At 32.4% G+C, this 24004-nt stretch overlaps 3 protein-coding genes across 3 annotated transcripts; 1 reads left to right on the plus strand and 2 right to left on the minus strand.

The window, feature by feature from the left end:
- On the minus strand, window positions 1508-3598 carry LOC105172712 (caffeoyl-CoA O-methyltransferase). Its single transcript, XM_011094257.2, has 5 exons — window positions 3438-3598; window positions 3272-3351; window positions 3041-3185; window positions 2835-2966; window positions 1508-1944 (listed from the first exon to the last, which is right to left on the minus strand). The coding sequence occupies exons 1-5, from the start codon at window positions 3528-3530 to the stop codon at window positions 1651-1653; spliced, it is 744 nt and encodes a 247-aa protein (XP_011092559.1). The 5' UTR covers window positions 3531-3598; the 3' UTR covers window positions 1508-1650.
- LOC105172713 (transcription factor bHLH95-like) lies at window positions 8813-11495 on the plus strand. The gene is made up of 3 exons (XM_011094258.2): window positions 8813-9247; window positions 10275-10742; window positions 11258-11495. The coding sequence occupies exons 1-3, from the start codon at window positions 8948-8950 to the stop codon at window positions 11354-11356; spliced, it is 867 nt and encodes a 288-aa protein (XP_011092560.1). The 5' UTR covers window positions 8813-8947; the 3' UTR covers window positions 11357-11495.
- Window positions 16114-17886, minus strand: LOC105172714 (U-box domain-containing protein 26). Its single transcript, XM_011094259.2, has one exon. It carries the CDS (start codon window positions 17554-17556, stop codon window positions 16309-16311), a length of 1248 nt encoding a protein of 415 aa, XP_011092561.1. The 5' UTR covers window positions 17557-17886; the 3' UTR covers window positions 16114-16308.

Here is a 24004-nt window from a genome sequence, read left to right on the forward strand (position 1 = left end):
AATATATACGAGTCCTAGTGATGGGGTGATATATGGGATTAGGGTTTTGCCCCTTCTATCCTTTGGGCCTTTGATTGGGCCTAGTTAAGTTCTTGGGCCGAATGGACTTAACAGCTTCGGCTCTATAACCCAGTCGCCGGCCCCTCCTGACCGCCTATAGGATTACAAGATGGGTGAGAATGAGTTTGAGTTGCAGAATTCATGTTGTTCCAATTCTAAATATTCTCGAATGGAATTTATTGCATTATTTGTTAATTCTTTGAAATCAAGATTTTATTAACTTATTTGTAAAATATTATCATCAATAAAATATAATTAATATTTAATTGCATATAATAATTTAATAACATGGGCTGTGATATGGGCAAATATGTAAAGGTCAGTCCCAATCTATTAAAAAGAAAGTGATATGGGCTAGTGTGTAAAGATAAGGCAAGGCCCACTTGAGGGGAACAAATGCTAAGGAGAGAGCCCAATAACTTAGGTGGGCCCATTAGAAGTAGGAGATTGCCAAGAACACCTCGGATCCACACATCCAACCTGACCCGACATATCCATTGCCTGAAATTATAATGGTTGGGGACATTACACGTGACATTATCTCAAGGGGGCAGAATCATCCTTACAAAGGTTAGAAATTATAAATACCCACCAACACTATTCATGAGTAGGTATGTGCATTTTTTATTTTGTTACTCTATTTATGATCTAATGATCCTGTTGTATGATTTGTTGGCTGACTTTAGCATTGGAGTGACATCTGATGTGTTTCTAGCTACTCTGACACGTGTTCTCAAGCTGTTTCACGAAAAAGTTTAGATCACTATGTGGAGGATCAAGACCCAATGACCAAATGACCACATAACATGAGGTGTGAGGGTCATGTTGATCAACTAGACAAATTGATCCTCGATTCAATAGCCTGAAATAAATACCAAACGTTAGGGGTGCTAGTGTTTCCCCTAGCGTAAACCCTCTAACGATCAATTCAAATAAATAGTTTAAAGTTCTGGCAATTGGAGCTGGAATAGTAAAAGTGCATTAATGATAGTTGAATATTCGGTTGGCTTGATGTATTTGTAACTTTTCCTCCAGCATAAAGAATACATACAAACTTGGGGAATAAGGCCATGTATCCCTCAATTAATGATTCTCGTGGTTCGAATCCGACTAGCCTGAGTGGCTAATTTGGTGAGCTTGGATTGAATTTTGGGCGAATAAATCCAAAGCAACATCCTTCACGAATAGGCCTTATAACCCACATCAACCACAAAGAGACCCGATCAGGTAGCATGGTTTTAAATTTGATAGTTGATCTTGTGACATTGTTTATATAAATATTACAATGGTAAATAAATGAAATTAAAAGTTTAAATGCATATATGTTAATTGAGATATCAAGTTCTCATAAAAATTACGTAATCTTATAGAAATTGTTCTAAACATTTAATAATATATAATTTTAGTTGCACTTTTAGACCAATAAATTCACAAAACCATATAATTAAAAAACAAACATTAAATGGGATTTGATATTTACTCAATCAAATTATAATTTGAAGAGATAGAAATACAAAGTCACAACAATAGGAATACGATCGGAGTTGGATATATATATATATATTGAAAAGAATAGTTCTGAGAGGCTGATCAGCTGGCGCGGCGGCACAAAGTAATTCCATCGCCAACGGGGAGCTGGCAGATCTCAATCCTTGGATCAGCTGCAAGAGCCTTATTGAGCTCCAGCACAAAGTCCCTGTAGTACCTTACATACTTCCTCATTGGGGCATCTGGTGGGGCCACCACAGAGCCGTTCCACAGGGTGTTGTCGTAGCCGATCACACCACCAATCTTAACCAAATCGATGAGCCTTTTGTGGTAGTTGAGGTAATTGTCCTTGTCAGCATCCACAAATATGAAGTCGAATGTTCCGTGATACTTTCCCTAAACAGTGACATGTTTGGATAATTTGTGAAGTCATCAAAAGAAAAAAAAAAAAAAAGAAAAAAGCGTTATTCTTAAAACACCACCACTATGTTTTTTTTTTCATTTTCAAGTTATTTTCGAGACAAGTCAAAATATACCTACAAATACATATACATATATATATATACACATAAATATATATAAAACAGACATGATTTGACAATGAATAGAAGTTTTTGTTTTCCAAAACACAACATTAAACATACAATACTTATTTTAAATTATCTCCAAAAATAAATTCAAACATATATACTATCTCTAACTCATACTTACTTATCTTTGTTTTTCTCTCTCTATCTCCACAAAACACTTAGAAAATGAAGCCAAACATTATGGACATGTCTTCGCAACAAATTCATTAATATTTTTTCAGTTAAAAAGGAACTTTAAAAGAAAAGAAAAGAAAAATTATCTTCTTTCAACAGTTCTATTGTGTTAAACTTTTCAATGAGAATTTAATAATTTAATAATGAGAAATATTGTATCATTTTTTTAATATAGATAATTTATTATGTTATTCGATGCATTCAAATATAAAAATTCAACAAAACATACTAATAACTTTAAATTACATAATATATTTGTAAAAAACAGACAAACAAGAAATTACTATGAAATTTATAGAATTTAAATATCTATATATATATATTAACTTTGGCAGTGAGACTGTTCAATCAAAAAGATTGATACCTCACAAGTGAAAGTTGTAAAAGTTCGTGGGTTGTAAATGTGGATGTATAAGTCTATATTTAAAATAGCTTTTTGTTTCATTTAAACGTATTATTGAATATATTAAATTAATTTAAAATATGAAAATATAAAAAGAGGAGGAGGAGGAGAAGGCTTACATCTTGAATCATTTGATCAAGAAGGGGCAAAGCAGGACCTTCTTTGAAGTGAATTTTGTGGGCGACGCCAGCCTTCTGGATGACGGGCAGACCCAACTCGTAGTTCTCCCTGTTAATGTCCATTGCCAGTATCTGCACAATCAAAAATATCATTACCATCGCCATCAAATCAAATTCAAAATATGGGAATGCGCGGAACAGAGTACCTTGGCATCGTGGGGGAGGGCGAGTGCGGTGGCCAAGAGAGAGTAGCCAGTGTATACCCCAATCTCCATCGTGTTTTTGGCGTTCATCAGCTTCAACAGCATGTTCAAGAACTGCCCCTCATCAGCCGACGTCGTCATTATATTCCTTTTGCCCATTCCAATATAATAATAATAATTCAGCTAAATATCAGCAACTTTAAATTCCCAATTAACCAAAAAAAAGAACACTACCATGGATGCTTTGCAGTTATTTCTCTTAGCTCTTTCATGGCCTCTGGCTCCCTTGGATACACACTCGTTTCAAGTATATACTGCAATTCAAAAACCAGAAAGATTCACATATATAGATACATATTGTGATGGGCGGGTGCGGGTGGCCGTGCCCGGATTGAGTTACCTGGTAGAGGGCATCGCTTTGGAGAAGGCTCTTGTGGCCAACCTCCTGATGCCTGCCCGCTTGATTTTCCTTTGATTCAACATTTTCTGCCATTTTTGTTTCTTAGAATATGCTGAGGTTGAAGGTGGTGGGGGAATGGAATTGGAGGAGCTTCATATAGACATGACTCAATCCGGTCCAGTGTTTCTTCTTTTTCCTTTTCGGGTGGTTCGGGGGTTGGTGAAATGCCCAATAGTGGTGGGATGTGGGGCCCACTTGTGGTTGTTCGGTGTGGAGCTGAATCATTGGATGAATTGTCTGTGTTGCGTGATGGGGACGCCACCTTGGTGTATGGAGTAGGTGCCTCCCTGTACGTACCCAATTTAAAGCCCATTCGTAAATTTATTCGGGTTTGGGTTAGCCCAAAATGGTAGAAGCATAGAAAGATAAAGCCCAATTTAAAAATATATGCCCAACTTTTGTTTATGTCTAGTGGAGTTTACATATTACAATACTTATTATTATTAGATAAAAAGTATATAAATTAGGATATATAATTAATTATTATCATCTAAAGCATTTCATAGGGATGAAAAACTATATATGAAAAAATATATGTATGTATTGTTTATATTACATATAATATATAAATTTAATATGTTTATAAATTAAAATAACGATATAAATATTTTTTAGATATTTTAATGTATATATAAGTAACACATGCTTTAAATTTTTTAATATTTTAAAGCTTAAAATATGCACATATTAATATTATTGTCTAATATTTATAAATTTGTAATAGTATTATTTTTCAAAAATTGGGTCTACTAGATCCAATCCATCGTTATTAAAAAAAAAAAAAAGAAAAGAAAAATCCAACCCATCGAGTCAGGGTTGGGTTTGGTCTGCCATAAAATCAAGACCCCCTTGAATTAGAAATTAAAATTTATATAAAAAAAAACCGTATCCTTGACGCCATTGCACTTATGCAATTATGGGCCCACACATGTTGTTCTTATATTTCAAATTTTGGTATATATATAAAAAAAACAAGAAATTTTAATTTTAATCCATAATTTTTAAATTGTAAAAAAATTATCAATAATGCCTTAGTTTAGTGATTGAGGTTTAAACTGAAGTTTGATGAACAAATTCGAAATTATGAGTTCGAGTTCCACTTGACATGTGATTATTTATCTCAATTTATATGAGTTATTGTAATTTAATTATAGTCATGTTAATTGACTCGATAAGTATTATAATTTGATGTTTACAGTTTTTAATATATTAATGTATTGATTAAATCGATGTAACGTAAAAAATAAAAACAAAAAAAAGGAAAAAGGATTTAAAATGAAATGGATGAAATTTTGGGTGAGGGTGAAGGTGAAGGTGAAGGTGAAGGGGGTGAAGCTTATCAATGGAGGAAGAATTTAAAGTTGGTTTGGATTTCAGCTTTTGTTTTTAAAATAATTTCCTTTTAGGTGGGGAATAAAATGGGCGGGTGGGGCCTGTGGTGGGTGTATGTGCGCCACGTAATCATAGCCAAGAAACAAATGATAAAAAATGGACAGAATTTCATGATTGCAGAAACGCAAGCATTAGCCATAAAACACTCAAAATTCAACAACCATCCCAAAGCTTTTTCAGATTCTTCCAAACTATCAGACAATTCCCCTCTCTCCATACGTCATTCCTTCCACCCACAGCACCAGCTATTAAATGCTATTATTGCACATTCTCATTTAATTCCTGATGATGATACTTAAAATTCCAAGTTTTTCAATTTGATTCTTAATATTTGGAAACCATATGTCTTGATTAACTGCATATATTGCACATAGCTTTATTATTAAAGTTTAATTTAATTAAATTATATTTTTAATGTTAAAGAGAATCATGTGGATCATTCATTGGTAATATGATATCACTATGCGATACGAATGTGTGACGGAAAATTCACACCGAGATTCATGCCTTTTGTTTGAAATGGTACCAATAATATATCAAAAAGGGTTAAAAGTAATTCGTTTCTTGCGCTGCACAGTCATAGTAAGCAACAAGATAATCATTGCTTGGTGTAAAGCTGTAACAATAATCGCGTTTATGTAAAATTTACTGTTAAGATAACTGACAACGTAATATATTATATATATTTGTATGTGTGTGGGTGCGCAGGTGCGCGTGTGCGCGCGTGTGTGTGTACAAGCTTAATTCTTGTATTCTTTCATAATTCAACATTTGTATAAGCTTCATGACTGTTTAGCCTAATAGCAGATGGTTGTTGTCAGTACCAAAACACATTTGGTAGTTTGTTTTCACCTGCACGATATACATGACAAAATATGGCACTGATGAATCATTATATACCAACAAAAATCTTTGAAGTAATTACGTTTTCTATAAAGTTAGATGGTAGAAATAATTGTAAAATAAAATTACTATACGTAAACATAGTTCTTGCATTATTTCGCTCGAGCTAAAAAGCTATAGTGAGTGGCACGATAAGCATTGCTCGACGATAAACTATAACAACAACAATCACGTTTTTGTGTAAAGTTCGCTGTAAAATTCCTGACAATGTAATATATATGTGTGTGCATCTCTGTGTATGTGCGTGTGTTTATATGAGCATAATCCTCGTATTTTTTCGTATTTCAACATTTGTGTTAGTTTCATGACCGTTTAGCTTAATAGGTGGTGGTTGTCATCACCAGAACACATTTGGTAGTTTATTTTCTCCTGCACGAAATACATAAAAAAAATAGGACACTAATGAATCATTATATACCAACTTGAATTTTTAAAGGAATCACGTCTTATATAAAGTTAGATCCTAGAAATAACTTAAAAATAAAATCATTATAGTTAAACATAGTTCTTGCATTATTTCACTCCTGCTGGAAAGCTATAGTAAGTAGCAGATAATCATTGCTCGGTGGTAAACTATAACAACAATCACGTTTTGCGTAAAATTTGCTGTAAAAATAACTATCAACATAATATATATATATATATATATATATTGTGTGTGTGCGCGCGTCTATCTGTTTGTCTACATGAGCATAATTCTCGTATTATTTCATATTTCAATGTTTATGTTAGCTTCATGACCATTTAGCCTAATAGTCAGTGGTCCCTATCCTTAGAACACGTTCGGTACTTTGTTTTCTCCCGTATGATATACATGAAAAAATAGGCCATTGATGAATCATTATATACCAATATAAATCGTAAAAGTAATCATGTTTTCTATACAGTTATAGTAGAAATAACTGCAAAATAAAATCATTACGCAAACATAATTCTTTCCTTATTTATCGCAATTCATGGCATATTGATATATATTATCACATGAAAAAGGTTTGTATCCTCTATTATGGATATATAAAACTATCGGATTAAATACAAATAAATTGAAAATCCTCGACAAATTTAAATCATAATCGTCGTGCATTTTAATTACAATATCTTACTCAAATATGATAAAGTCTCATTGAATGAAGATTGAGGAATTCATGCATTTTTATGGTTTCAACTGTAACAAGTAATTAATCTTAGTTTGTGCATATTAGGTAAGTAATGAGATAAGCATTTGCTCTATGTAATATTGTAACAACAATCGTGTTTTGTAATAAAATTTTTCAAAAAATATAATAGAAAAACATGATATCACTATACATATAAGTCCGATTCTGATAATTTTCGACCGTTACAATGTTTATGTTAGCTTCACAACACAATTAATATATGACTTACAAAGAAAGATGTACCATAATTGTATATAAAATTATCGGCTTTAGGACAGACAAATTGAAAATTTAAAATATTAATACTGGAATATGGTAATTGTAACTTTCAAAAGATGAACGAAAAGCGCACATTTACTCTATTCCAAAAGCCAACTGACCTTACATATTTGATAATTTGTTTCCTTCGATGCAGTAAATAAGAAAAGAAGAACAGACGAATCATTTGCATATATATATATATATATGCAAATATAAATCATAAAAGTAATAACGTTTTATATAAAGTTAGACGGTAAAAATAACGCAAAATACAGTTATATATATGTAAACATATTTCTTGCATTCTTTGACTACCTAACAATATTTTTGTTAGCTTAATATCGTAATAAATATATAATTATAGGCAAAAATAATGTATTGTGCTTGAAGTTATCTGACTTTAGTAGAAACAAATATAAATTCTCAACGAATAATTAAAATGAAACCTCAATATATGGTCGCACACTCCAATTTTAATGTATAATACTCAAATATGCATGGTAACTAGTTTAGTGCATGATTGCTACCACCAATACATATTTGGTAATTTGTTATGTTTTGATGATTTATTGTTTCTTCTCGTGCGATATACATATAAATTATTATGTGAAAATGTAAACTATGAAAGTTATTACGTTTGCTGTAAAATTAGATAACAAAAAACAACCACGACGTAAGAACATTATTTCTAAATATAATCATTGCATACTAAATTCCTCAATGAGTTACATCTCAATCATTGTATATATGTTCTAATTTTTAATAATAAAAGTGTACGATTATCGCACGGTAAATTAATCTAACTAATTTTTTCCTGCTGCCATAAAGATAAAATTATCAGCATACACATGAAAAGAGACATGAAGACATCAATCTATGCAAATATAAACTATAGAAGCAATTCCCCATTATTCGTAAAATTAGACAGATGTAATAACTAGGTTGTAATTAAACAAGTGCACACAAGCATAAATCACGAGTTACCTCACCCTTTGAGAACTGTCTGTTAGCTTCATAACGAACATGGAAAGTAACATCATTGCATATAACAAAGCAACATTATCATAAAATTATAAATAATTATTGTTTTTCTATCACTAATTCTTTTCATACTTAGAAAAATTGTCAAGCATTCAAGTAAATTATGAGTTAGAAACTACATATATATATATATATATGGGCATGAGCATTGCAAAGTTCTTAGCAAAAACGAAAGAGGAAAATAATATTTTTTAAAACAAAGGTCTGTTTTACTGTCTCTCTCTCTCACACACACACGGAGTTTGTGATACTACCATGTTAATTTTTTTTTGTTGGGTCGATAATATTTTTAAATTTTTTTTTTAGAATTTAATGTGTTGATTTATAATTTTACTTTTAGTTATAATATATTTTAAAAAAATATTTATGATATGGACGCAGAAATAGGATGAGTAGTATTGAGAAAGGGAAAGTGGGGCCGTGTAGAGTGAGAGAGAGAAATTGGTGTAAGCTAGTGTTGTTGTTTTGAAGCCAGTAACGGCATTTTGGCTTATGATTGTATTTTGGTTTGTTCTTATGGAGTTCCAGCGAATCATGCTTTCTATCTCTCTACTAAAACCTTTCCCACCCCTCTCTTTCTCTACCTCTCTATATATATGCACCCCTTCTCTTCTATGCCAACTCCTACCAATCCACTCTGAAATTCTCATCAATACATACATACAACACATATACGTATAATTCGAGATTTTGGCCATGTTAGTAGCTATGGCTGAAGGACTGTGGGACGACCAGTCGTGGTCATTCCCAATTCTTGAAGGTGATGAAAGCGGCGGAAAGATGTTGATGGACACCGGCAACTCAGAGGCCGCGGCCAAGGATGTGGAAGCGCCGCCACCAGCAGCAGCCAAGGGGAAGAAGAGGAGCCAGCCCGGCGGTGGTGATGGTGAGTCTGATGATCATGAGCTGCATATATGGACTGAGAGAGAGAGGAGGAAGAAGATGAGGAACATGTTCGCTAGTCTTCACTCTTTGATCCCCCACCTCCCTGCAAGGGTAAATTTCATCTCACTCATACACATTTCTTCACAAATCAATCTACCCGAAATATTTCTATATATATATACACACACATCTAACCCTCTTTTTTTGGTTTTTTCCAATGAAAAACTACACACAGTCAGTTCTTGGGAAGATGCCCTTTTTGTTTATAACATATAAACACGCACACACACAGAGCACAGAGAAATAGTATTTTGAGGATGAAATTTAAAAATTAGTCAGCTGAGGGGATTGCTTTACAGTTCTAATTCCTTCTCTTTTTATGATTTTATTTTAATTTATTTAAATTTTGGGGGTGATTTTGAGGGGGTAGTGTGTGTGTCTAAATTGAGGGTTTTCTGTCAAAATGAAGAAACACCCAACCTTAGATTGTACTAATTTTAACCAAGATTGGATTTTTCTGAAATTGCATGCAAATCTATGTAAGAGTTTTTTTTGGGAAAAAATCTAGGCAAGAATAAATGGTGGTGTTAATTAATTTCTGATTTTCTCCCATTTTAATTTGATTATTTTTTTTAGTTATATTTATGTCAATTTAATGAAATTATATCAATGTTTTCTTGAATTAATCAGGAAAGGGAACATTGATAAATCCCTTTAAAAATATAATAAAGAAAGAACTCCATTAATAAATTATCTGTTTTATTAATTATTTCAACGATAAAAATGTCATTTAATTAAAAATATTAGTAACAGCAAAATTAAGATAATAGTTCTTGATTGTAATTAAATTCAATATCTATTTAATTATAGCAGAATAATTAATATCTTATAACAGAAGAATTAATGTGAATTCAATGTCAGAAAATCTTTGCTAAAATCCAAAATTAACTGGAAGCATATGTACTGTTTTGATTTTTGACAGGATTATTAATTAATTTGTTCATTAATTTCTATAACCATATCTCAAAATTAAATTATAATAATTATATATGTATAAGTATCCCTCTATTTAATTTCTTGATTTTCAATAATTAATGTTATGGATATATATATATATACACACATACATACAATGCAGGCAGACAAGTCCACCATAGTTGATGAAGCAGTACTGTACATCAAGAAACTGGAGCTAACTCTTTCAGAGCTTGAGAGGCAGAAGGCTCAAATCCTCAAAGGCAAATCGAGTGCTAATCCTACCGTCTGTGATCTCCCCATAATCACACAGCAGAACCTCGCAATTCAATCAAGGGAGGCGTTTCTAGCCGAGCAGGGATCCACACCTGTAGCTGTAGCAAACCCCAGCAGTTTAAACCCACTGTTTCCGGCCGGCCCTGAACTCCCTGCAGCCACTTTCAGGACATGGACTTCTCCTAATGTGATACTCAATGTATGTGGGTGGGATGCCCACATCAGCATTTCCAGCCCGAAAAAGCCCGGCCTGTTCACCCCCATTTTCTTTGTGTTGGAGAAGTACAAGCTTGAGGTGGTTTCGGCTCAGGTCTCGTCGGCCCGCGATAGACGCATGTGCATGATTCATGCCCGTGTAAGACTAGTTCTATTCTTAACACGCACATATATCTGACAACGCGCGTAGAAATAATTTTTTTAAAAATGATCCCGATGTTGTGTCAATAGACACTTCATACTGAAATGATAAGACTAGTAGAGGTCGATGAACTAGGGTTTCCGGACATTAGTAGGAATTGCGAACCTTTTTGGCGGGGCGGCCTCAACAATCTTTTTTTCTTATATGGGTAGGACGAGTTCATGGACGTCGATGAACTAGGTTTTCCAGACATTAGAAATGGCGGCTTCTATCGTCAATTTCTCTTTTCTTAAATGGATAGATCGTGAAAACACTAAATAGTACAGTAGATCATACATACCACCCATTCGGTCTACTGACGCAGCATAATTCACAACGCTCGATCCATTAAAATTAAAGAAACATCGACGTCTTGATGAATTAGAAAATCGTTTCAAAGTTAATGCTATATTCTATATGTTCAACTTAGTCTCATTCATTACTTGTACAATTTTGGTGTGTGGTTGTATCAGGCAAATGGAGGTGCAGAGCAGTTCCCAGAGACAATGTGTCTAGTGGAAGAAGTATTCAAGCAGGCTGCAGTGGAGATCATGCTGTGGGTCAATTCCTAAGTAATTAACGTGTGCTTTTAGAGATTATTATCACTATTAAAATTCAAAGGGATGTTTACTGTACATCCTTTTAATGTATGTACATCTATCCATGTATTATGTATGCAATACCAATGCTTATATACATAATGATCAGAACGCAGCGTTTTGGTACACTGATAACCTTCAATCTTATAATTGAATATCACACCCAAAAACACAGTTCGACTTCTATGAGAGACAATGAATGAGAAAGGTCGAATTACTTTTTCTATTATAAATTGTGTTGTATTTGGTTTTTTGGGCTATGAGGAAAAAAAAAGAAAAGGCTGTTACGCTCGTTGGATAGTTTGAAGCAAAGACTCTTCGGTGCTTGTAAAGTTGGTTCAAGAAATTGAGAGAAAAGTTTATAGATTAGTGTGAAAGTAATAAATGACGTATCATTACCTAAAATATAATTGGGTACTTATGACTAAATGGTATTACTTCTACGGTCCATGCACGTATCATCCTCCTGAGCTTACAAGTACAAAGTTATCAAATGGCACTGAATCCAAACCTCGACCAGAGTGAGAAACACATGAGTCCTAAACCTAATTGGGTATGTTGCCCTTCCGGGAGAGGGGTTTTAAACATTTTACATACGCACTATATAGATGTTAATTATAATAGAAGAAGCAATAATATTTGGGAAAAAAAATTCAATTCAGAGGACGACAAACCTGCCAACGAGATGACCAACTCCGAACTAGGATGCTGAATATGGGAAAAAATCTAATTAAGATAAAGGGAAATTTTAATTCAAATCAAATTTGATTGGACCTGAATTAATAATTATAGGGTAAGTGTAATATATTTATTGTGTAGTTGGTATAATTCAGTAAAAATGACTAATAGCATGATAAGTGTATTACTCGTACTTATGATTTATTTGGTTGAGCTTTGGACTATTATTACCAACACATTCTCAATGTGATTCAGACACTGTCTTGTCTTGTGTGTACTGATTCTGACACTGTCTTATTTTATAGGTCTTGTTCCATGAGAATTTGAGATGTATCTGGCGTATTAAAGGCGTCATAATCCTGTCTTACACTAAAACACATTATCCATAAAAAAAAAAAAACAGTAACAAGAAGTTCAAATCATAGCCTTGATTTCAATGAATTGACCTCCTAAACCGGCTCGAATTATAATACTTTTCACATATGTTTGTCAAAATGAAAATATATTAAGGTAATATGTTGGTGTGTGTTTGTGGGAAATTTTTTATCCGAATCAAATTTCGCTGAATCAAACCTATCACAAAGCAAATACCAATCACTTGCTATATAATTGGTCATTTTTTCTGAATTGTGCATCAATTACACAACAAACTATTACACTTATTATATAATTAGTTTAAGTTCAATTGAATTGGGTCCGAATTAAAATTTCCCAATATCGTGAATTTCGTCGACAATCTTGATAGATGCAAGAACTGTTAAATCATAACGTAAAATTCGATGTGTCTAAGAATTTGGAAAATAGAAAGAAAGCCCAATCTGAGATATATGGGCCAATGGGCCTAATTTAATACAAAGCTTGCCATGCAACGTAAATGGGCTTATTAATTGGTAATAGTGACATACAGCCCAAAATAGAAAACTGAAAAGAATAAGAGAAAGATCCGTACACTCTCAATAAGGTTGGGTCGACCCGAGTGCTGCTACAAATGATTTGGACCGTAGGATTCATAATACATCACAACGCTCACTGATATGTTATATTGATGTGATCGATCCGAGTACCATTGTTATAGATAACTTGGCAATCAAAAGCTAGATCTCTAATGAGCCATATGTTCTACATGTTTTTATCTGAACGACATCACTGATTTAAATATCAGATGCTATAATTAAGACAATATTTTTTATTCGTAATACGTAGATACAAGGTTAAGACACCTGATTGAAGTTCGCATCCACCGTGTTTTTACAACTACAAGACGAACTTCATTTCAAGCTCATATCAATATATATATAAGTAAGTTACAGCGAGTTTTCATACGATTTGACATAACTATCAATACCTCCGTGATATTCGATGAAATTATATTATCATTGGTCTAAGCTCTGAAAATCCACTTTGCCCCTGCTATTTATATATTAAAAAACTATATATATATATATATATATTCTGTATAAAGTGAGAACACCATTTTCGCATCTCACTTAATTTAATTTGGTATGTCGTTTATTTTTAAAATTTTAAATTAATTAAATAATTATTTCTTAACTTCTCCATTTATCATAGTTTTTCATAACTACATTTTGCTGGTTATTTTTTTTAGTTTTCCTACATTATTTTATTATCTTTATTTTTTCAATTTCTTTTGTAAATCAAAAGGTTTATCTCAATATATATTCTTAGGTATATTTCAAACTACAAAAAGTAATAATATAATTTATTTAAGTATTTTATTTTAATTCATTTTTAAAAATTATGCTCATACATAAGATGTGTCGCACTTACTAGTATATATGAAAAGACGATCAGGGTATTTTGACCAGTTCTCAATTTAAAAAATTAATGAAAATCTAACGAAAACTAACATAATGGACTAGTTGTTGGACGGATGTTAAAACCAAAGAATATTGATAATTTTACAAACAATGAGTGAAATAGATGATGAGTAGTTGGAATGAAGGAAGGGAAGAAATCAAAAGGGGATGTGAGATTCCATTTCCATGGTGTGATTTGAGGAGCATGTGAGAGCATCACATTCACAGATGTACACTCCTCACCTTTATGCCCTTTCTCTTTTATCAATTTTCCCCACACATTGTTGCTAACAATAACATGCCATTATTCCTAACATAGACATTCTGGCACTCTATGGTCAAAGGAAGTTGAGCCATCAATTTTTGTTACCTACCTCTCACAATGTATGTTGTATGTATGTATGTATGTCTGTCTGTATGTGATACCTTCTGCCCCCTTTTTGTCTTCCTCATCTCAAAGGCCCCATCTTTTATCTTTTCCAACAATGTATTGTAACATCATAATCCTTTCATGCTTCATCCTAATTCTTGGAATAGTTTTTTTCTTTTTGTGTCCAAAAAATATCACATGTTCTACATATGTGAAAAATATCACGTCACATAATTCTTAAATAGCATATTTGTACTGCATGTGATGTTTGTTAAATAAAAATATTTGGTTCAAAAACAGTTACAAATGGCAAAGTACAAAAAGTTTTAAAGTTGAAATGATAAGTTAACACAAAATCTATATATATATATATGTATGTCAAAGTGTAAAAACAATCATTGTTTGAATGACAAAATATAATTAGCCCAAATACTAATTAGATAAGGGTTCGGTTAAACTTATTTAGAACTTTTTATAGGCCCATAAAATATATAAGTTTTCAGATCTTATTTCAAAACTTATAAAATATCAGTAACAATAATTTTGTAATTAACATGATTAAAATTGAAAAAGTATGTCAAAATCTAAAAAAAAACTTTTTTACCCCTAGAAGCAGTTTCTTGAAAATATTGTTAAATAGCAGTTAACATCTGATAGGATATTTTGAAACCTTAAAACGCACTCAAACTCCATTTAAATTTGATGTATCAACGAAAAAAGTTTAAATTGTTCCCGCGAATAAGTTCTTTCTATCTATCTTTTCAAATAATTGTAATAAATTATTATACAATATTGAAATGGTAGGGTTCTTGTTGTTTATACTTAACATTATGAATTGAGGGCAACTAATGAGATTGTGATGCTTCGAGTAATGTCTCTATCAAGTACGTGAGGATGTATAAATTCCGCCATAATGCAACATATATGTATGACCAAATTTCGAATTTATTCTCACAAAATAATTCCTTCAATTTCATTACATCTATACTTATATTAAAAAAAAAATATATAAATCTCTCTTCCAGTTTATATCATTATAATTATTTATTTATTTATTTTAAACATACTAATATAGCTACTTATTTATTTTAAATAATCCACATAATTTTTTAACCGTCAATATTTTATCATGTTTATTTTCCATTTTACCTTCACCCACGTTCATCATGATCAATTTTTCCGCTTTTAATCATATATTAATTTTTAGGGATAATTACACTTTCCTTCCATAATATTTGGTGTAATTACATATAAACCCCCTATGGTTTTGAAGAATTATATTTAGCACATTTGAAGTTTGCTTTTATTTAACACATAAGTCCCTCCGTTAGTCAAAATTCACCGAACTGACTGATATTAACAAAAGTATAAAAAAATTCTACATTGCCAACGATTGACATATTATTAAATTATTGCAGGTCAAATAAATACTTTTATGATTAAATTACCCTATACGTCTTTCACGCGTTAATGCATGTAAGGAGGTATATTTTCATCGTTATAAGAGTAGTTTATTCAAAAAAAATTATTTGACCTACAATAAATTAGTAATAAGTAAATCGATGATGAAAATCAATTTTTCACTCAATTTTTTTGTTAATATCAGCAAATTAGGGGGACTAGATGTAATTTCTCAAATCACATAGGTGTCTGCATATAATTATACCAAACTCAAAAGAGGGGAGTGTAATTATCCCTAATTTTTATTTTTAAAATATGTGTTGTATATATTTGATTATATGCGTATATTTTATAATTATTTATTTTACTAGATCCACATAAAATTCACAAAAAAAAGGGGGGGATGGAAGATATTTAAATGAAATATAGATTTAATAATTTCCACTTTGTTTTTTTCTTCAACAAAAATATTTCCTACAAAAATAAAAATCTGAATTTACAAAAATACATACAACTGCTTTCTTATGTACCCTACCTATGATATCTAACTCCTCTTAAGTCTTTTGCTATTTTTCTTTATAGATATATATATATATATATTTTTACCTAAGAAATTAAATAGACATAAGATTTAAGAGGAAAAATATTTGAAAAATATATCAAAATGGAACGACGTCGCTCCCGGCAAAATCATCCGATCTGGCGATGGAATCACGTGGCCAGGAGTCCCGCAGTAACTTCAGGAGCATTTGCGCTTTCCGTTTCGCTCTCTCCGTGCAATCGCTCTGCACCAGCAGCAGCAACTGAGTCAACACGCCGGCCGCCACCGCGTCAGCCTGAGCTCTCTCCGAGGCTGAGCAGAGCGACAGCAAAGCACCGGCGGCGTACTCCGTCGCGCGATCGGAGATCTTTAGAATGATCTTCACCAGCAGCGGAACCGTCAGCGCGTGTGACTCAAACGCCGCGCAACCGGATGGAATCCGGCAGAGCAACTCCACCGTTGCTAGCGCTCTCTCCGAGTCGCACTTCTCGAACTCCGGCAACCTGTCGATCAACGCCTCCACTGCCCCCGCTGCAACCGCCTTGTGCCGGTGCTGCTTCACCAAACACAAAGCGAACAACGCCTTGATTCCGATTTTTAACGCCCTCGGGTAAACCAGAGGATAATTCAAAATCCCAACGATACCCTCAAACACTCCGTCGGCACTGCTGATTTGCGCACGGAGCTCCGACGACCGGATTCCTGCGACAACAGTCTCGATAACAGCCGCCGAGTTGACTCGGATGTCGACCGATGAATGGAACAGTAACTTAACCAGGTACCCGACCCGTTCCGACTCGGAAGCCACGAACAGGCACTCCGGTTCAGAAAGCGCGAACATGGACAAAACCGCGAGCGCCTCGTGATTCAAATCGGACGATTCCGAACCTACATCCGAGAACGCAATGGACAACAAAACCTCGCGTGCGTTGTTAGCAGCAATAACAGAACGGTTCTTATCCGAGTCACGCGCAAGTCCCCTCAGCCTCCTCAACGCCGAAACTCTCATACTGTACGAACCCGAGCCGGAAGAAGCTTGAGCCAACAAAGTCCGAACCAATCCCGGGTCCGCTGGTTGTTTCGGTGTGGGTATACGCTCCACTCCGAAGGACCGGTTCGCGACGCACCAATCCTGAATAAGCCGCCGGAGGGTGTGGTTCGGGATGAGGGTAAAATCCGTCAACGGCACCCGGGTAACGGGACAAGTGGTATTCCCGGTAGCCACCCACGATTCTATACTCGAACGGTCGTACGTCTGGCCTGTACAAACAGTAACAGGATCGCGCATCAATTCTAAGGAAATCGGGCACCGGAAATGGTACGGAATCTGCACGCCGACGTCCAATGGCTCCAAACTGGCAGGCATGTTAACTTCTGACCACTCTATATTTGTATTCTTCTTCTCTGCTACACTATGCTAAAAAAATAACACAAGCACGAATAAAGAATGTGGAAGAGGGACAGAAACTAGAGAAAGAGTAATACTAATTCAGAGAGGACTGCAAATTCCCTTTCACTCTGTTGGGGGAGTGATGGTTTATATACGAAATGGGAACAGAGGGACATTGCTCTGGTTTTATTCTGACCGATTTGTACTATTAGGCATCGCCATTCATCCGCCACACGTGTGGTTTACTAACCATGGATGGTGGTGCTGGTGGGATGTTAACCATGGTTGGGTTTGGTGGTCAAAGGGAATGTGGGTGGGGACTCGGTGGTGGTGGGGGGCTGAGGCCCACTGTTTTTTTTATTTCCCTAAAATCCAACTCCTGTTTACATCATTGCAATTAAATTTGTTCCTCTCTTCGTTTATTTGCTGTTTTGAGCTTGACTGATTTGGTGAGTCTTTTGCCTTCTTGCCCTTGTTGTTTTGCTGTGTTCACATCATCCTAGTTGTTCCAGATGTTTGGTAATTATGCTTCTAGACTTGCTACAGTCATGTGAATTATGTGATTTGATCTCACTAATAATTAGTAATGACTTCATTTTCATTGGTATACTTATTTGTTGATTTGTAGAATATATATTACTTTTAAAAATTTTCATATTGTTGCGAGTCTTGTGATATATGAAATATTATCTATACTGATTTTATTTTTATTTTTTCTGAAAAAAATATCTAGCCGAAAGAGAGTGTTGGGATTTATAAATTAAATAAATTTGTTGCCCGTAACCAATATAGAATACAATCAGCATAAAAAAAATAAAAGATTATGTCATAATAGATTCATTACAACAAAACTTATTGAAGCATTATTGCCCATAAAAAAATTAAGTTCCATCTCTAGTAATCAAGTGAAGATTAAGTAAAAGTTTAGTGACTTAACTATTATATCCTCGTACTAATATTGAAACCAAAAAATATTAATATTTGTTATACTTGTTGATATTGTTGATGGATTACAAATTTTTATCATACAAAAGGTAGACAAAAACTCAAAAGCACTCGTGATTCTATAAATATGGAACCGTAATTTTGCCATTAAACTATAACTCAATATTCTTGGTAGGTAACTCTCCCTAAACCACTTTGAATATAATTTATAATTTGATGCATCAAGTGCAATCCTTCTTCCCCTTCAGTGATAAGGAGATATATATATATATAGAGAGAGAGAGAGAGGGGGGGAGGGGGGGGGGGGAATAATTAAGGGTGCAAATTCCAAAAGCTGTAATACAATTTGAAGCAAATGTGGAAATTAAGTTGAAGGCTCCCCATTGGGCACTCTGGAATGTAGACCAATACATTACAGGGGAATAGCTAGGTCGGTTAGGGTTGGGTGAATTTAGCGCTGAATGTTGATAAGCTGCTGGGTAGGAAGATTCCGGACAACTGCATAGGTACATTAAAAAACACACTGATGAATCATTCCAACCCACTGTAGGAGGCAGGGACAGGGACCACTCCCACTAAATTGTAATTAATTAAATATTAACAAATCAAATTTGATTCTAACTGTACAGCATATATTAAATATTTTATGTATATTTATCCATTTCAAAAAGCTATTTTAGCTGGATTTATCATGTCCAAAAGTAAAAAAGTACCAATAAATGACCTGTAAAATGAACACAAATTAATATATTCATTCTTTCTTGTTTCGTAAGCCTGTTTATTTTGTGAGATGAATTATTTAATTAACATAATAAAAAAAATATAGATTTATGTTGTTTGGTTTGATAACTCAATTCACCTATTTAGATGTATTGATTTATTCAATTCGAACACAGCATCAATATCGAGCTTTTAAATTAGAAATGGAGGCGTAAGCAACTTAATTGAATGTGTTGAGTTGCTTATACAAGTTAATAATGAAAATTAAATGGGTCATAGTTAATTTTGGAGAAATTTTTTATAGATATATAATTAAAAAATAATCATAGTTATTCATAGAGCAAGTAGGTGAGATCCTACAAGTGTACAAAAAATTACAGCGATAAATGCAGCTTAAATGAAGCCCTCATTAAATTCTTCATCCAACACATTCTATCTTAAATAATTTTCCTGGTGACGATTTCATCATATTATTATATTATTTAAAATTAAATCAATCAAGGTTTCGATCTTTCTTTTACATGTGAAATGAAATGGACAAGTTAGTTTTGATATAATTTGTCATATACATTTATATCTATAAATATGAACCATTAATTATATTAGCTTTTCATTAATTAGTATCTCTCATTATTAATTTCTTACCCTTATTTTTAGTTCTTTCAATGTTAAATTCTTAATTATTTTCATTATAAGTTACTCTTTACAATTTTTTATATTTTATTTTATTTAAATTTCGGTTACACTTTTTTAATCATTATTTCATATATTAATTACTTTTCTCATCATTAATTTCTAATTTTTTTCTATCCATTTATATTAAATTCTTAGACATTTTTCATCATAAGTTACGTTTTATTTTTAAATCTTTATAATTTCTTTCAAATTTTACATCAATTAATTTTTATAATTTAAGTAATTTTAAATAAAAAACATTTCACAACTTTTAAACTAACTTTTGTCATGATATGATAGAGTGAACACATGTTATTGTAAAGTGATTGCATTATTTATTTTTGTGAAAAATATCATTTACTTTATGGATCTAAAATAAGTCGAAAATATTTTCTCAAGTCATTTTCATGTGTTTATAATATAAAACGTAAATAATTATCAAAATATCTAATTAATTTTTACAAATTTACTTTTATTTGTATGTTGTTAGTAAAAAGTCACATTACGATCGATACAAATTAAATTATGCTTACAATTAAAATTTTAGATTATTGTTCAATAATCATATAACTACTATCAAATATTATATTTTCTATTAGTTAAAATAAGCATTAGATATAATAATATTAGATCAATAAAAAATATACAATTGTAATGTGATTTGAAGAACTAATTTTTTTTTAAAATTATAGATTAATTATTATAATAATATATTATATTTATTATATAATTAATTTTTTTTAATAATATGATATTTGTAGAAAGAAACAGCTGGCAGAGAGAGAGAGAGAGAGAGAGAGGTACTTGATTTGATATTTGGTGGGAGGGTAAGGGGAAATGAGGTGACGCGTGGTCAAAGGGTCAAACATAAATAGAGGAATGTGCGGGTAACGGACAGCTATCAGCTATGACTCTGAGTATGAGCTATTTGTTCCCTTCTCCCAACTTCCATTTATCTCCTAATGTACCTTCATTCTCATCTATACCTTACGTCACAAATCAAATACACTTTTTATTCATTTTTCTATTTCAAAAAATACTTTATCATTTCATAATTAACCAAAAACTATTATTACAATATATAAACCATAATTACTAAAATAGTTATTAATGTGAGCTGCACTTCTGACCTTATAATTATGAAATCTCAATTTCAACAAATTGAGATAGACGTATATAATTATTTCGATTAATGTATACTTTTTTCTTGTATTTCTTTGTGCATATAATTTTATATATCTTTTTAATTATTAAAAACTACAAATAATATAATTAATTAATTAGAAACCCTTAAAAGTATTCAGAGAAATAAAAAAATAATAATTTACAAAAGAATATATATCGGAACGTGGTTATAGCATAGCTATAGGTATGGTGTTGCTTGAAGTTGAAAGAATCCTGTATTGGTAGAGAAGTAAATTTGTTAGGGTAGGGTCGGGGTTAGCAAATTATTCCCTACATCCATCTCATGGGTGAGGGTGGTGTTGCCAGTTAATAAACACCCGTGCAAATGCAATTACACTCCCATCTTAATTAAATATCTCTCATGTTAATCTTCCATCTCCAATAATTTGAAGAAGAAATCCTTAAAAGCCTGCACTGCGATTCTCATTCTCCCACAACCCTTAATTAATTTCAATTCTTTATGAGGATTGTATGGTGATGGATGATGGGACTAATAAGGGCGCAACACACAAAAACTCCCATATTATTATCATTAATATAATACTTATTATTTAATGAGGGAGCAGGGATAGGTGGTTGAAGGAAGGGAGTGAGGTGGCGCGTGCCCTGTGCTTAATTGAACCTACCTTTTTGTGTTTCGGGGTGTGCACGTGATAACAGCTCTTCGCACGTGCTCCTGGCTAAGCCCCACCCCACCTCACCTCTCTCTTGTGTTCTCTCCTTCTGCGAAACACACACACACACACCACCCTCTTCTCATCATCAATCAATGTATTGTTCCCTTCCTTCCACCCCTATTCTCCAATCTAAAATGAGGTGGATTCCATATACAACATCATGTCTTGTTGATGTAACTGCAGAGTTGCCATTTCTTTCACTTTTTCTAACTTTTACATAAATTATTCAGTTTCTAATCTTTTACTTTTTTTCCCTAATTATTTTCTCTCAAATTTGACGTATCCAATACTATAATTTTAAGTTCAAAATCCATATTTTGACACTTGTATGCACATCATCACACACTTATATCTCTACATATTATCGTTCGTCCTCAAAACCTTTTCAGCCACCCCTCGAGAAATTTGCACTATGTTTGGATTAATGTTTTGGATGTTTTTGTTTTGGTGTTTTGGAGATAGAGAGAGAAAAATAGAGATAAGTAAGTATGTGTTTTAAGATGGATGGTATGTTTGGATTTGTGTTTTGATATAATATAAAATAATGTAAAATAAGTGGTGTAGGTTTGATGTTGGGATTTTGGAGACAGAAGTTACTGTTCATTGTCAAATCATGTCTTTTAATATATAAATTTAGTAATATATATGTGTCTGTATATATAGTATTTTGTTTGTTAGTGAAATATAATATATATATTTATGTTAAGAGAAGAATAAAAAATAAAAAAAAAAGTAATAAAAAAAATTAAATTACAATTGCACACCTAGTGGAGGTGTGCAAAACATAAAAACAAACAAGGTTTTGTGTTTTGGCCCATTTTAGAAATGGGCTAGAACACAAAACCTAACATTGTGTTGAAGTCTCAAAGTTCAAATCGTCATAATATACTTTTCGAAAATAAACTTTTAGTTATGTAACGTAATATTATGTCGTGGATCTGTAATTTTATTGGTTGATTATTTAAATTATTGTATATAAAAGAGAATCATTTCATATTCGATACATTTAACAAACTTTTTCTCTAAGAAATAAAAATTAAGAGAAAAGTGAATCTATGATTAAACAATTTTAAAATAACTAAGACTCTAACGATGAGCATAATATTTTTAAAGGAACACGAATCACGAAAAGGATCATTTTAAGTCAAAGGAATAGATAAAAAGAAAGGGTATATTTTTGATTAAATTGTACACAACCCTAAATCCACAATTACTTTTTAATAATGGATTTAGGGTACGTAGTCCAGAAATCAACACTTTCTTCTTTCCACCATTTTAGAGTTACTTTCTGTGGTTTAAGACATGATTGTTATTTTCTAAGAATTAAATGTCCCATTGCACGGATCGAATTTTCTACTGCAAAGTCGATTTTATATTTAACGTCATTTAAAATGCACATACTATGTACATAAAATCTTTTTTAAAATAAAATAATGATATATATATACGTAACGTATATATATTAAATGAAACAAAATTTACAATAAAAGATTCAATCCGAGCGCAACGGGAGTGGAATGTAAAGAGAGTAAAGGCGTAGTTGGAGTTGTGTTGTGGATATGCGCTATCAGAAAATGGATAGGCCTTTTATTTGTGGTCTGATTTTCCAATAATTGAGTTCTCACTTTTTTCTTTTTAATTTGGCAATTGTGAGAAGCAACCAATATGTCACTGTTTCTTGCGCTCAAAAGTAAAAATCCTAATCTTAGGTGGTCCATTTATGTCATTTTTTATTTATTTATAACTTTTGGTCATCATTTACAGTCTATCAAATGTAACTTTAAATTAAAATTACCAAAACACTCTTATGATCATAATTAAATTTTAAAAAATTGAACCAAACTCTCAACCCCTATTTGGCAAATAATAAAAGTGGTGGGTTGCATTGGTTGTGAAGACAGGACAGGACAGGACAGGACAACATCTAACTCTGCTTTGTGTATTCTTACAACATTATTAAAGCATCAAGCATCATGGACCCGAATATGAATTGATGCGCTAAGTATAAAAATAGGGGTAAATTGCAATTTATCAATATGTATTATAGAAGATAAGCAAACAGTCTTTTTATAAAAAATAAAATAGTAATTTACTCTCTTATATTTTTTTATATATAGAAATTTATTTTTCTATGTTTTTTAAAACACATAACGGTAAATTGCTATTTATTTTTTATAAGAAAGTAATTTGCTCATTTTTATTATCACACGAGGATAAATTGC

This window comes from Sesamum indicum, linkage group LG10, assembly GCF_000512975.1.
Source record: "Sesamum indicum cultivar Zhongzhi No. 13 linkage group LG10, S_indicum_v1.0, whole genome shotgun sequence".
Lineage (NCBI taxonomy): Eukaryota > Viridiplantae > Streptophyta > Magnoliopsida > Lamiales > Pedaliaceae > Sesamum > Sesamum indicum.